Source organism: Zootoca vivipara, chromosome 12, assembly GCF_963506605.1.
Source record: "Zootoca vivipara chromosome 12, rZooViv1.1, whole genome shotgun sequence".
In the NCBI taxonomy this organism is placed as follows: Eukaryota; Metazoa; Chordata; class Lepidosauria; order Squamata; family Lacertidae; genus Zootoca; species Zootoca vivipara.
The window spans coordinates 35,086,436-35,101,752 of record NC_083287.1 but is presented as its reverse complement, the minus strand read 5'-3'; the positions used below and the strand labels follow the sequence as shown (position 1 = coordinate 35,101,752).

General features: G+C 42.3%; 1 protein-coding gene across 1 annotated transcript in view; it reads left to right on the top strand.

The window, feature by feature from the left end:
- The window catches only part of CUBN (cubilin), a 138,948-nt gene that overhangs the window by 106,065 nt on the left and 17,566 nt on the right, over positions 1-15,317 (top strand). The window contains exons 48-58 of the mRNA XM_035129760.2: positions 602-742; positions 1,047-1,228; positions 2,565-2,736; positions 3,861-4,067; positions 4,602-4,751; positions 5,499-5,620; positions 6,838-7,063; positions 8,517-8,704; positions 10,386-10,545; positions 11,890-12,039; positions 13,497-13,694. Coding sequence (XP_034985651.2) covers positions 602-742; positions 1,047-1,228; positions 2,565-2,736; positions 3,861-4,067; positions 4,602-4,751; positions 5,499-5,620; positions 6,838-7,063; positions 8,517-8,704; positions 10,386-10,545; positions 11,890-12,039; positions 13,497-13,694 — 1,896 coding nt within the window. The remainder of the gene's footprint in view (positions 1-601; positions 743-1,046; positions 1,229-2,564; positions 2,737-3,860; positions 4,068-4,601; positions 4,752-5,498; positions 5,621-6,837; positions 7,064-8,516; positions 8,705-10,385; positions 10,546-11,889; positions 12,040-13,496; positions 13,695-15,317) is intronic.

Genomic DNA, 15,317 nt, shown 5'->3' with positions numbered 1-15,317 from the left:
AAATACACAATAAACCAAAAACAAACCAATACCCCCCGCCTCCCACAAACACATAAAATGACATGAAATGTTCATCAGCCAAAGGCCTGGTTGAAGTGGAGCGTTTTCATCTGGCGCCTAAATGAAGGTGCCAGGCAGGTCTCCCTGGGGAGAGCATTTCACAAATGGGGAGCCACTGCTGAGGCTAGAGTGTCTCTATTTTCTGATGAATGTTAGAGGCCTCTGGACCTCCTGTGGAGGAGGCACATGAAGATGGGTCTCAGGTGGTGGTGGAGGAGGAAAGTGTTTTAGTGCAAATTTCTCCTAATGGACATATTTTAGTATGCAGCTTTGCCTAATATGCACAGAATACAAGTAAAGTGCAAGTAAATATAACTAAATAAAATGACTGGAACACAGAAAGCTGTCTTACATTGAGTCAGACCACTGATCTATTCAGCTCTGTCACTGACTGACAGTGTCTCTCCAACTCTTCAGGCAGGGCTCTCTCCCAGCCATGCCTGGAAATGCCAGCGATCAAACCCGAGACCCTCAGATCAGATGCTCACCCTCTTTATTAACGCCTCTTTCTCTTTCTATCTTCCTCTCTTTAACTACCTAGGGGATTTATTAGGTAAATACTGTGGTGCTAGTATACCCAATGCATTGGACACCTCCAGCAACTTGGCTTACATTAAGTTTGCCACTGATGGATCCATCAATGCTCCAGGCTTCAGACTACATTTTTCTGCTAGTGTTGAAGGTGAGCTGCAAAAACACTGTGGTTTCCTTTTGACTATTGCTTATTCCATGCCATTGGGTGTGTCTTCTTCTAGTCCAGCTGCTATTGGCAAATCTTTTTTCAAGTCGAAGATACAGTGTAAGATATTCTGATTTTAGTTTCTGCCTTAATTATGAACCAAGACGAAAAATGGTAAACAAGGCAACCATTGCAGACACCCGAGTGTTTGACCTTTTGTTTGACCTTTCCTCAGAATCACTATACGTTTTATTTTGCTCTCCCAGAAAACATCAGTTCAGACTGCCTGTTATTTGTGTCGTTCCAGAGTGTGGAGGTGATCTCCACGGCACTGTTGGGACATTTACGTCCCCCAACTACCCAAATTCTGCCCTGCACAAATTAAAATGCGAATGGAGAATCATGGTGCCATTGGGACGCCGGGTCACCCTTACCATTCATGACATGGCTTTTGGACTCTACCAGAACTGTAGCTCGAATTATGTGGCTGTGAGTGTGGGGGAAAGGGTTATTTGTACTACTGTGGAATATGGAAATGGCATAGCAAAGTTAAATTGACTACAAAAACAGGACAATGGACATTAAAACACACCTAGCTTTTTAGGAATGACTAGTGGTGGCTGGTTCTCATTGGGACTGATAGGGCAGAGGGCAGGAAGATCAACAGTAGGGGGAGCTAGAGCCAAGGACAGGCAAAGGCAACTGTTTTTGTCCCCATCTTCCTCCTCCCTGCTGAGTTCTGTAAAGCACAGCACAGAGACTAAGGAGGGGAGGAGCTAGCTGGCAGTGCTGCCCCCCTGGTTGGCTGTAACTTGGAAAGCAGCAGGTGGGGGCTGACTGAGGACAGGCTGAGGTTGGTGTGGCAATGCCCCCTTTATCCAAATAGACCAACTTCCAGTGCAAATAGTACCGATGCATTTAAAACACAGGGAAGTTGGGTTTACCAAACCTAATCCACTCCCTGATATCCCTCCTAATACCTCCACGGCTGGAATTCCTTGCTTTGCAACAGGTTGCTATGATCAGTGTTGCTATGACTGGCATGCTTGCCCACTGGTGCAGTTTTGAAGTCCCACACCACACAAAGGTTTGGGCACAAGGAAGGCAGCTAGGCAGGCTGCAGCAGCAGAAGAGGTGGAATATCTGATCCTGAGTGCAACCTCCTCCTCCCTGCCATGTAGAGTATCAGTCTTGACTGCAATAATTTGGCAATCTTGACTGAAGAGCTTGGAAAGGGACTCTGTGGTAATGCACATGTCTTATATATACAAAGTCCCTAGCTCAGACCTGAGTATCTTCAGGTGGACCTGGGAAAGACCCCTAAAAGCTTCTGCCACTCAAGTCAACACTGAGCCGGATGGACCAATGGGCTGACTCGGTGTAAAGCACCTTCCGACTCCCCTTCCTCCTACATGTTTCAAAGCACATTTGTTCCATACAGTGGTGCCTCGCTAGACGAATTTAATTCGTTCCACGGGTCTTTTCTTATAACGAAAAATTCGTCTAGCGAATCCCATAGGAATGCATTGAATTTTTTTTGAAATTTTTTTGCCCATAGGAACACATTAATTGAATTTCAATGCATTCCTATGGGAAACCGCGATTCGCTAGACGAATTTTTCATAAAATGAATTCGTCTAGCGAGGCAACCTCCGCTTGAAAAATCCTTTCGTTAAGAGGAAATTTCGTTAAGCAGGGCATTCGTTAAGCGAGGCACCACTGTAATTTCAATGGGGTTTGAGGCATGTTGAGGGTCATACCACACTTAGAAGAAAGCCTTTTCTAAAGGTCTGCTTGTTAATGTTATTCTCTATTTGGCAAGTAGGTTCACAATGGCTTTGGTGAAAACGCACCTCGACTCTCCACGCTGTGTGGTTTGGTGGCTCCAGGGACTCAGGTGAAATCCTCTGGAAACAAGATAACCGTCGTAATGGTAAAAAGTCATGATGGTTTTGAGGCAAGCTTCAGAATTACATATGCTTCTGATGAAGAAGCAGGTAATAGAACATGTTGGGTTTTTTTTTTTTGCAACTCAGCACTGACAAAAAGAATTAATATAAAGTCTGTTTAGCAGCTTTCTTATAACATGGTATTTCTCTTTAAACTGACTTATATGAAGTTCCAGTATTACAGTTCTCTGCTTGCATCTTTAACATGCAAGGAGGAGAACTGGAGGTGAGGAGTAAATGAAAGATTCTGCCTAATTTTTGACCTGCCCAATGAGTGTCTAATCAGGGCCTGCCCTATCGTTAGAAAAAGTGAAGTGGCTGCCTTGGGTCCCTGATTTTGAATGCCATGAAAAGATGGGAAATTCTAGTTATTTAACTTATTAGTATTACATTTTTATTCTCAAGGACAGGTACTCATGGGATTTTCTGCCTCACATCCCGAAATAACACAACCAGTCTTGGTTGGATATTATGTACTTTGCAGTGAAGATTCATTTGCTTTTCAGCAGTGAAATGTCTTGGAGCACCCCTATCTTTAATACTGTGGTAGCCAATGCAACATCTGCAACATGTTGCCAGACTACAATTCCCATCAGTGTTGACCTCTGACCTTACAGGTTGGTGGTGCTGGGGTTTGGATCCAGCAGCGTCTGAAGGGCACTACATTGGCTACCTGTGGTGGCCGAACCACTACTTCTGTGACATAGACTTTAATCAGAGTGTTTCAACAGCAAGCCATTTTGCCAGTCTTTAAAGGGCAAAATAGGGCGAAATAACGTCAGAACTTGCCGTGCCTCTCTGGTATGTTTGGGCAGTGGAATGATCAACTCTTCGAGGCATATTAGAAGAAGAGATTTTACCATGTTATTTTTTTTTTCAAATGTGTTGCCTGCTTTGAGAGTTATGGAGTAATAGAAGTACCAAGAATATTGGCCTGGTAATCAGTGGTAGACTAGTACCAATATCAACAGTGGAATGTGGAAGACGATGTTCGGCCAGTCATTGTCTCTCCACTTAACTCATCTCATATAATTGTTGTGAGAAAAAGTTGGGAAGGGCAAAACCGTGTACACCACCTTGACCTCCTTGGAAGAAAGGTGAGATGTGAATGTAATAAATAGGTAAATAATGAAATGTTGCCTTACTGTTCCAAATGGTGTTTTTTTTCCCAGTGTGTGGCAGCCATCTGCTCAGTTCAGGTGGTGGGAATCTCACTTCTCCTGGTTATGATGGCACCAGCAATTATGCAAACAACCTGAACTGTGAGTGGGTCATCCAAAATCCACAGCCATCCATCACAACTCTTTACCTTCTCTTTGGAGATTTCCACTTGGAGCAGCACATTAATTGCCAGAACGACTACTTAGAAATCCGGAGAGGTAAGTTACAGCTGCCTGTAACCAGTGAATAAATAACAGAGCAATTCTAGTGGGGAGCATGGTGATGGCAGCAGAAGAGTTGTGGCGAATGAACAGTCAAATCCATAGCTCTACTGGGCAGGGTGAAAGGTGATTGTGGTGGGATTTTGAGTTTTCCTTGTTGTTATTCCTTTATTCTGCTTTGGTCCTATCCCCCCCACCCTCCACCTCAAGGTATGTGTTGTAGGAATGGAAGTGCATTGGTCCAGTTGATCTCAAGCTGCCCTTGGAATGCCTCCTTTTACCCTCTCTTATTCCGTATTTCATTTTATTCATCGGACTATAACAAAATATCAGTTTTCCCTAGCCAGAGAGGGGCAAATGGTGCAGCTGTGCATACATTCTTAAACTGTGATTAAACCATGGTTGTCAATTAATAACAGGGGCATTGGTTCACGAAGCCAAGGTACTGCAACAACTTTGTATCTTTGCTTGTTTTGAGGCAGCCAAGTTTAGCTGGCTTTAGATATTTCATAGCACCGTGTTTCCATTTAGGGGATTCTGATGGAGAGCTCTTATACCGACTATGTGGCCACAGCCCACCTCAGCATCCACTGCTAATAGCAGCTCCTCAGACCTGGATACAATTTTTGAGCAATGATCAAAATAGGGACAAAGGATTCTTCATCCACTATGGATCTCTGGGTAAGTTTCCTGTTACTTTTCCTGTGTATGGTGATTCTAGCAGGTTGTACTGAAGGTGCAAAGCAAATAACCTGTTTTCTATTAATAAACCATGACGTGAACATGGGACATACCATGTTTGCTCATCTGTGAAATGGCTTGTCTGCAAAGTCTCTCCTTGGTTTGAAGCTCTCGGAACTGTATATAAAAACCAAGACTCCCAATTGGTAGACAAGCCTGTACAAAAATCAGGATTGGGGGGAAATAGGGAGGAAGGGCAGATTTTTTTTTTAACGTACAATTTTAATAATTTATTTTTGTAAAAAAAAAACCAAAGTACAGCGGAGGGGTCAAGATTGAAGTTTTCTGTAGGAGCAGGCCAGGCAGAGGCCAGACCACAAGGGGCATGTGCCCCCACCATGCCAACTGCAGGGTTCTTTTACAAGAACTAATGTTTCCTATTCCGAATTTGAGTAAGATGTCTGAGTGGTTTGAGGGCGGGGTGTCCCAGCTGTGTATCGCTTGGTAACGAATTGATGGGTCTATGGAGCGTAATAAAGATTGTTGTTGTTGAAATGGCTTGTGGCTTGTTAAAAGATATGCTTGAAACAAACAATGGCTTCCTGTTATGTGCGAATGCAAGCAATGCAGGCGAAGTGTGTTCCAACCCACCCACCCACCCAATGAAGCCACCTAGGAATTGGCATGTCTGCATTTTCTATGAGCCAATGGACAAAGCGTCTTCAAATATCTCAAATTTTATTTCAGCCTGTGGTGGTGTGGTGGAAGGTGAAAGTGGAATTATCTCAAGCCCTAACTACCCAGCACCTTACAATAGTTCTAGCCATTGCTCCTGGCTCTTGGTAGCACCAGAGGGACATACCATCAATGTGAGTATTAATAATAATAATAATAATAATAATAATAATAATAATAATAATAATTTATTTATACCCTGACCTCCCCAGCCAAGGCCAGGCTCAGGGTGGCTAACACTAGATATAAAACAACTGATTAAAATACAACTTAAGAACAAGACTAAATACATTAAAATTAAAATTAAAAATGCAGCCTCATATGGAAGGGAAAGCGAAAATGGGGGAGGGGATCAGGTTGGCTCCAGGCCAAATGCCAGGCAGAACAACTCTGTCTTACAGGCCCTGCTGAAAGAAATCAAGTCCCGCAGGGCCCTGGTCTCAGGAGACAGAACGTTCCACCAGGTCAGAGCCAGTGTTGAGAAGACCCTGGTTCTAGTTGAGGCTAATCTGATTTCCTTCGGACCCAGGACCTCTAAGGTGTTACTATTTATGGACTATTTACTGTTACTATTTATTGACTATTTATGGACCTTAAGGTCCTCCGCGGGGCATACCGGGAGAGACGGTCCCGTAAGTACGAGGGTCCTAGCTTATAATAAAATAAATAGGTGTATTTTATCCATAAGAACAAGGCAACTTTTACATGAAGTACTCTAATTGAGAGTATGGGTGTCATCATGCCCTCAAACCACCCACTTGACTCCTTCCAAGACCCTCTGCCCCTTCTAATTTTTGTTGTATATTTTTTAAATAAACTATTGTTCTTTTTTTTTTGCAATGTTTGTGTATGTGTGATTTTTTGTCTGTTTTATTTGTTTGAGGGGAGTGTAGGTGTTTTACCTGTTTTTTTGGGGGGGGCAGTGCTGAGCATCACCAAATGGGTACATTTTGGTGTGCACGACAATGTGTTTCCAGATGCGTTCACCAAAAATGCCGGGTTCCCCTGCACTAAGCTGCATTAACCTGCAGCTCAGTAAAATTCTCTCTTTTTTTCATTTTCCTGGGATTAGAAAAACAGGAGGCTGTTAAACACCTTGGTAGCTACAATAAAAGGTTGGTGGGTTGTGTTTGGCTTGGTTCTATTTAGCACTTCCTCCTAAATAAAAAAGGAAGTAGGACAAGTAAGGGAACTGAGCACATCATGATGTCTGTTTTTTTGGAGTAAGAATGAGGACAAATAGATTATTTTATCATATAAAGCTTTTAGCAGACTGAGATAGCTCTGTTTCCGGTGCATTTTTGCAAATACTATTCTATGTTCACAGTCATCTCTTACTGCTCTCCCACAGCTTACCTTTGTGGACTTTGAAATTGAAAATGACAGGACCTGTAGATGGGACTCGCTCACCATTCTGAATGGTGGATCTCCGAGTTCTCCTGTCATTGGACGATACTGTGGAGCTTCATCACCAGGCACCATTCAGTCAGGCTCCAATCAGTTATTAATAAACTTCAATTCCGACCACTCAGTGCAGGGAGATGGTTTCTATGCAACATGGACTGCAGATTCTTTAGGTAAGCAGGAAAACATTATAAATTCCTTCCTTCTAATGCATAGCATTGACTGTTGTGAAGTAGGACTCCCCAACCCCCTCCATCTCTGGATATGGTAGTGGACAGGGAAATGTCTCCATTGCTGGAATAAAGAACAATTTTAATGAAGGAAATCTTTGAGAGTCAGAGATAAAATGCAGGTATACCATGGACAAAAAAATAGGTCCACCTTCCACTCCCTTTTAAAAGACCCTTTTAGGGCCCATTTGCATGATCCGCATCAATGCAGTAAATGCTCCTTAAGCTATTGTTGAGATAGAATCATAGAATCATAGAATCGTAGAGTTGGAAGAGACCACAAGGGCCATCCAGTCCAACCCCCTGCCAAGCAGGAAACACCATCAAAGCATTCTTGACATATGGCGGTCAAGCCTCTGCTTAAAGACTTCCAAAGAAGGAGACTCCACCACACTCCTTGGTAGCAAATACCACTGCCGAACAGCTCTTACTGTCAGGAAGTTCTTCCTAATGTTTAGGTGGAATCTTCTTTCTTGTAGTTTGAATCCATTGCTCCGTGTCCGCTTCTCTGGAGCAGCAGAAAACAATCTTTCTCCCTCCTCCATATGACATCTTAACCTTCTCTTCTCCAGGCTAAACATACCCAGCTCCCTAAGTCATTCCTCATAAGGCATCGTTTCCAGGCCTTTGACCATTTTGGTTGCCCTCTTCTGGACACGTTCCAGCTTGTCAGTATCTTTCTTGAACTGTGGTGCCCAGAACTGGACACAGTACTCCAGGTGAGGTCTGACCAGAGCAGAATACAGTGGTACTATTACTTCCCTTGATCTAGATGCTATACTCCTATTGATGCAGCCCAGAATTGCATTGGCTTTTTTAGGCTGCATCAATAGGAGTATAGCATCTAGATCAAGGGAAGTAATAGTACCACTGTATTCTGCTCTGGTTGACACAGAGATGTTGACACAGAGGCAGGGAGAGCTGAGTGAAAGCCGTTGATACATGCAAACTCTTTGTGAATTGCCTGTTGGTAGACCACTGCACACAGTCAGGAAAGATACTCTGATATAGGGACTTATTAATAATACACTTTTCAGAGTGTGCTACATAAGTCATCCATGACTGCTTTTGGTTACAAGTGGTTGGGAAAGTAGAGAGCTGCCTTGGACAATTGGTTCATCTAGTTTTGTCTTCCGCGTTAAATGGCAGCAGCTCTCCGAGGTTTCAGAAAGCTCCACCTAGAGATGGCAGGGATCGAACCTCAGACTTACTGTATGAAAAGCATGCACTCTGCCACTGAGTGATGGTCCTACCTCCAACAGTTAGCACAAGAAACCACTGCCACCTGACCACGAAACCATACCTTTTCACCAGGAAAAGACTGCGTAGTGTGATCTTCCATCCAAATGCATGCATTTTTTTTTACTCATTCTATAATCCTCTGCCATTTCTGCAGGATGTGGGGGCATCCTTCATTCTGAAAATGGCACCATCCGTTCTCCCCACTGGCCCCAGGACTTTCCTAGTAACATTAGGTGCTCATGGACAATAATTACCCATGAAAGCAAACATTTGGAGATAACCTTCAATGAGAATTTCCAGATTCCGGATAGCTATGGACAGTGTCAGAGCAATTATGTGAAGGTAAGCAAATACGTTTTGTCAGTATTGTGGACTATGGTAAGTGTGAGCATAGTTCACCAGCAGTTTTAGGCTGGTGAAGCAGGTCTGAGGATTGAGCTGCAGGTAAGTAGAAGGACTGACTCTGTAAAGCATCTCACTTCCGTGCTGGTGAATTTTCCTGTCTGCCCACAGATGTCCCACTCCAGAGGTGGACAGGCAGGTCCACAGCATCCAATGGCCCCTTGGCAGTCCTCCCAGGGTGCTTAGGATTGGTCCCTCAGCAAGGGTCTTTTTGGAAAAACAAGGCCAAGTTATTCGCATCTTATATGAAAAACAATGACAGAAAAGCACCCCAATCTGTGCCTGCTTCTACATAAATTGATATGCATTCTGCATCAGAAAACCTTTTTCTTTAATGTTGCTTTCATCAAATACCTGGAAATGTTCAGGAATAACAAAAGAATCGTGTATACTTCCTTGGCTGTTAAAGATCTGCTTCTTTGGAAGACCCTTGAAGAGAAGGGGATGTTTGGCATTCCTTAGAGCGTAATAGTTTTCTAAAGAATTTGGCAGATGGTGTGTGTTGTTATTCCCAGACTGTGCAAAAGCACACAACTCCCACTTGTTCATAAAGGGCAGGCATAATTTATCATCGTGTAGGAAGACATGAGCTGCTGGATTACTGCTCAAAGAGGGCCAAGATGGCATATGTATTTATAGAAGCAATGGGAATATACCTTGGCCAATTTAGAGTTCACGTTTCAGCCTACTGAATGGGATAGAGTTTGAAAATGTTAATTGAAATATGCTTTTGTGCACAAGAGATCCTTGGTGGGGGGTGCAGATATCAGAAAGGATTTGCCCACTGTGGCTCTTTGGGTGAAACATTCAATGTGCCCTTAAAGAAAGTGATTTGGTGCCTTTCCTTTTGAAAAGGGAAGCTGTTGCATACACAAAAGAGCTGTACTAGACTTTTGGGAATATGAGTCCAGGTTCTCCAGGTGTCTCCACCAGCAACACCTGTGCATTAATAATTGTGCTCAGCACAATAATTGAGCTTGTTGATCTCAATGGATTTTAATATGTTTTCTCCCATAATGAAAAGCTCACCCAAGCAGGGTTAGATTCAAGAGTGAATTAATGCTAAGCACACCGTTAATTCCACCACCTCCCTGGTCTATGTTTGAGGCTGCATTTGAACATTGATAGGTGATTTCAGGTGTTTCTTCCTCAGTTATGCACAGTACATATAAACAGTGCTTTTTTCTGGGGGGACACAGGGGTACACATACCCCTAAACATTTTGTGAATCTAAGTTTGGCCTCGTTGAGGGGCAGTATTTCAATATGAGTAGGAAAATGAGAGTAGCTCTAAACATTTTTAAGGGAAAAAGCACTGCATATAAATTACTGTATTTTTCTTTCCTCCTAATTGATTCCCCCGCGCCCCCCACCCACCCACCGCCGCCATTCACATTTTGAAACCTGGTCCTACAATCAGGGTTTGGGTCTTGTGACAACTGAGAATGGGTATTTTTTTATTATATGCCCATTGTCTTTCTGTACAAGTCTAACATCCCACTGTTTTGCTGGCCTGTAAGGTAAAATCAGGATTGCCATAAACTGTTTGGAGCTGGTGTAAAATGAAAATCCGCATGATGCCTTATTTAGATGTTCAAAAAAAGAGTAACCCTTTCCCCCAGGTGTTGAGAGGACGTGATATTGAACAGGAAGGTGCAGTATTAGCTGTTGGGTGTGGAAATTCAGCTCCCAGACCTATTGTTGCACCAGGAAATGTGATGACAGTAGTGTTTCAGTCACAGGACATCCCAGGACGTGGCTTCTCTGCATCTTTTATAAGCAGTAAGTAAATCAATCAATATCAATCAACCTCTTTATTATGGTCAATGGTCAGCATTAGAAAAAAGAGTCTTTGTAAAATATATAAAATAAATCCAAGCAAAACAAAATAGAGAGCCATAGTGATAAAATTACTAATAACTGTAGTGTGCTATAAAATGCCAGGCACAGAATAGAAAGCAAAACTACAAATATGCTAAAATAAGTCCTTGGAGAGTTTTATATTCAGCAGCACAATATTTAGCCTTCCTGGAAGAGTTAGATGCATTCTGGTCTTAAAGAAGTAAAATGTAGTAAATAATTTTGAATCCGAGGATTGCTGTGATGATCTACATCTGAAGCGTCATCTATATTGGAGGTGTAGCTTGGGTGCTTGCATACCTGGATTGGAAACTGATTAGGATGTAGGCCTCTATATTGTTGGCACTGTTTATTGGGAGGTTAATTCAAACTGTGTCAGTACAGTGGCATCACAAATGCAGAGGATAGGAGTAAAGGACTTCCCGTTGCCCACAGGAGCTCCATTTGTGGCAGTGTACTGGGACACTAACCAAATCTTATAGGCTTGATACACTGATGCAAACTGATGGCACAATGGACCCATATCCCAGGGCATGCGTGGGGTGGAGATTTAAGTTCAGGTGTGGGTATGCCACATCACATTGCAAGTGAAGGCTCACAAGAGTAAATCCAAATATTATTTACACACAGACAACTAAATGTCTCAATGAGAACATTCCGGTTTTGCACACTTTCTCCTTTGTTGGTTGTCTATATGCAGGAATTATCTTATTTTGCTGTAGAGAATATACAGACACATGAGACCCCACCTGAGGTTTGAAGTGGTATAGCTCTCACATCTCAGAGAGAGCTAGGATCTTAGATCAGGCTTCCTCCAGATGTTTTGAGACTACAATTCCCATCATCCCTGACCACTGGTCCTGCTAGCTAGGGATCATGGGAGTTGTAGGCCAAAAACAGCTGGAGGGCCAAGGTTGAGGAAGCCTGATCTTAGGTGTATTAGAATGAGAAACATGAGACAAATGCATTGGTTCTAATTTTAAAAATAAAATAAATACTAGCAACAATCATTAATTGCTTGTAAATCAACTTAAACATTCATTTGGATGGGTAGAGGATAAATAATAAAACTAAACTGACGTATTTTAATTTTTTGCTTGACTTTAATACCTTTCCAGAGCATGCACTGAGACACTTTATAGGCTGCAAAAAGTGGAAAGTATTTTACATGTCCTTATTTTGTCCTTATACCCAGAAATCACATGGAGATAATTGATTTTGAACTTTTCCAATGGCAACTGAGTGTGTTTCTTTGTTTGCATGCAGGATGTGGAGCGAACTTCACTGCGCCATCAGGTCGAATTGCCTCTCCTAACTTTCCCCTTCAATACGACAACAACTTGAATTGCAATTATATCATAGATGTGGAGCCGCAGTCCATTGTCATCCTACGTTTCCAAACATTCGGTTTGCAATGTAAGTGACAGAAATGTTAATCCTTTCACCTCAGTATTTACCAAATTGTGAAAACGTTTCCTCTGGAGGAATGAATGTGTCTAAAGGCATATTCCAAGCAGGTATCAGCTCCTGGAAATCTTGGTCACTTGCTGCAGTGCTTTCCCAGCAGCACAGCACAGCACAGCACAGCTCATTGGCCCAGATGTCTGTCCTTGGCCCTCACATTGAGTAAGCAGATCTGGAGTTGCCACACTGATGTATCAGACTTCCCTACTCACGTGTACACACACAATGTTGTTCTAAGGCAGTGTGGGAAATGAAAACTGGGGTAGAATTCTAGATGACGAGGATTTCAGAAGCATCCATAAAGTAGGAAAAATTTCATTGGCGAGTAGTTACTTCCGAAAAGCATTACAGGAACAGTAAAGGAGTCACATAGAAGATTAGTGTTCCTATTTATCTTTTCTGAGGCCTCCAAGACCAGCTGTCTCTAAACAAACGGTTTCCTTCTTTATCTGTGTTTGCAAGGATGTATTATAGCTCAAAAGTGTTCTAGGCTCACTCTAACCAGAAGGATACAGAACACACTGTATCACAAATATTTAGTTGAAATTGAGCACACTAGGAGTGGGAGATGATTCCTAAGAGATGATTCACTCATCTTGGCATGTGCTTGCATTTTGGAAATCAGAAACAACTGTACCATTGTGCTGGCTTGTACCACTCCAGATTATTACTTTTTGGCTAGCTTCTTGTTTACTACAAAACAAGAAACAAAACTGCAGTCCTGCAGCAGGCAGGAATGTTACCTATCGGTTATAGCATGATCCACTTTAGGGTTGTTTTTTTTCGTATATAAAAAATAACCTGTAACCAAGCAGTTTGAAAAAGAGATCAGTTTTGCAATCAGTTTTGAGAGAAAGGAAATTTGAAATATATATATATATGGGACTCTCTCTCTCTCTCTCTCTCTCTCTCTCTCTCTCTCTCTCTATATATATATATATATATATATATATATATATATATATATATATAATTATCCTCTGATACTGTGTGTGATGTTCTCTTCCTTAAATTAAATGAAGGAGAAGATCAGGCATCCCCGAACTGCGGCCCTCCAGATGTTTTGGACTACAACTCCCATGATCCCTAGCTAACAGGACCAGTGGTCAGGGATGATGGGAATTGTAGTCCAAAACATCTGGAGGGCCGAAGTTTGGGGATGCCTGGAGACGGTCTACCTGCCTTTGCCTCTGACCCCATTCACTTTTTCCTCTGCTTCCACCCACCGTTGGCATGTGCCCCCCTGAAGATTTCCCATTAGGCTGAAAAGGTTTTCCCGCTCCTGCTCTACAAGTAGTATCCTAGTCTGTTTTCTATGATGGGGTAAATTGTCTTTAAAAAGTAATTAGAGGCTGGGTAAACAGTTCCACAAAATATTGACGAACCATTCTAAATTTGATGCCATGCAGCTCATAATGCTTTAGGAGATTGTGCCTATGATGGAGTGAAGGTCTTCAGAGGGGACAGAGCTGGTCCTTACCCCGAAGAAACGTTTTGCGGCAATGAAATCCCTCATCCTATCAGCATCGTTGGAGCCGCACTGTTGAATTTCTACACAGATTCTCATATTGTTGGTGTCGGATTTCTGGCCACTTACGCTGCAATCCGTGAGTAGCCACATTTAAATATAGCCTTTTGTTGGTGGGAACAACATGTCTTTCTATGCGTCAGGCAACGAAATGATGCCCTGGAAGAAGACCTAACTATCCCTTGACTTTGTGGGTTCCTCCAAATCTGAAACAAACAAACAAAGAAACAAGACACCAGCCAATGAAAAATCTCACTCATTTTCAGAACCACTGCTTAGAGAACATTTTGAACTGGGGCCAAGGGGTAATCCATGTAACCTGTATGGGCATCTGTAGTCTAAGGATGCTATCCAACTAATGCATCCCAAAGATATGCACTTGCCCAATAGAACTTCTCCCTTTTCCTCCTCGTATGAATCCCCTGTGGTCTTCCCGCAAATCTGCTCCATAAGGCTGGGGGGAAACCCTGGAACAGATTTAGAGGGCATGTGAGAGAAGAGAGGAAGAATTTCCATTGCTCAAACAGAAATCTTTGCACTGATGGAGCCCATTAATTGGATATCACCCTATGGACGATTGTTGCGATGCAACCCCTTCTGTGATCACCGTGGCTTAGCTTCAGGTAAGTATGCTTTAGGGTTTCATCCTTGGTTTTAGAGTTAGCTGTGACATATATCACACACAAAGCACTTCTCATGTTTTCAGAAATAATTGTCATAAAACGCTCAGGATTAGCCCAATGCCAAATAAACAGTTCAAGGCCATCTCTTTTCATTGTGTCTATCCCACTGGCAATGAAGCAAAATGACCCTGAATGCAATGCCATGTTTTTAATATTTGCATGATTCAATGTTCAATGCCAGAATGCTAGAAAGCAAGCAATTTCCCCTCTGCTTCTCCTTTGCCACTGAAATGGTGGAATCCGGAATGGAGAAATTCATGTGCACACATTCAGCATATATCTGTAGTCATTTTTTTTAGTGAGTTCTTGTAATTTTTTATCATCATCATCATCACATTTCCAGAGAATACATTTTTGTAAATTTTATGCATCCTATAAAGCATTATTATTGTTTGCTCTTTTTTAAAAAAACTTCCTGTACTTTAATCTCATTTGGGTCTCATAAGAAAGCTCCTATGAACACTTTAGTTCTGTTACATTGCAAAGAATTTACTCTGCAAAGATCACATAGTGCAATATTCTTAAAGACAAACTGTCCAATGCCCATGGGATTGAGCTAATGGAAGTGTCTAGTCCAGTATAAAATATTCTAGGCAGGGACAAAACTAAACCCTCATCCTTTGGATGCGAGAGTGGCTTCTGAGTCAAAGAGAATAGGTAGGCCCCAGCTAACTCACAGACCTTGACATTGGAAAACATTTTTTTTAAGACTTAATCAAACTTTGGGCCGATAACAAGTATGTGAACCTCATTTTTTGTACCAGGTAGTATGTTCCCCTCCTTGCCCATAGCCTTGAGAAACAGCCATTTGCCTCGAAGCATGAAATCAAGTATCATTGTTTGAAATGAGTCATCCTGAGAGCTACTGGCTAGACGGAATATCATTGAAGGATGACAATGTTAATTTACTTGTGAAAGAGGCCTTCATAACTCACTCAAATTGGCTGCTGCCACCTGACCTTTGACTCCTGACATTTGTAAAGTATGACTAGTAGCTTTTTATTGGCTTTTTGGCCCAT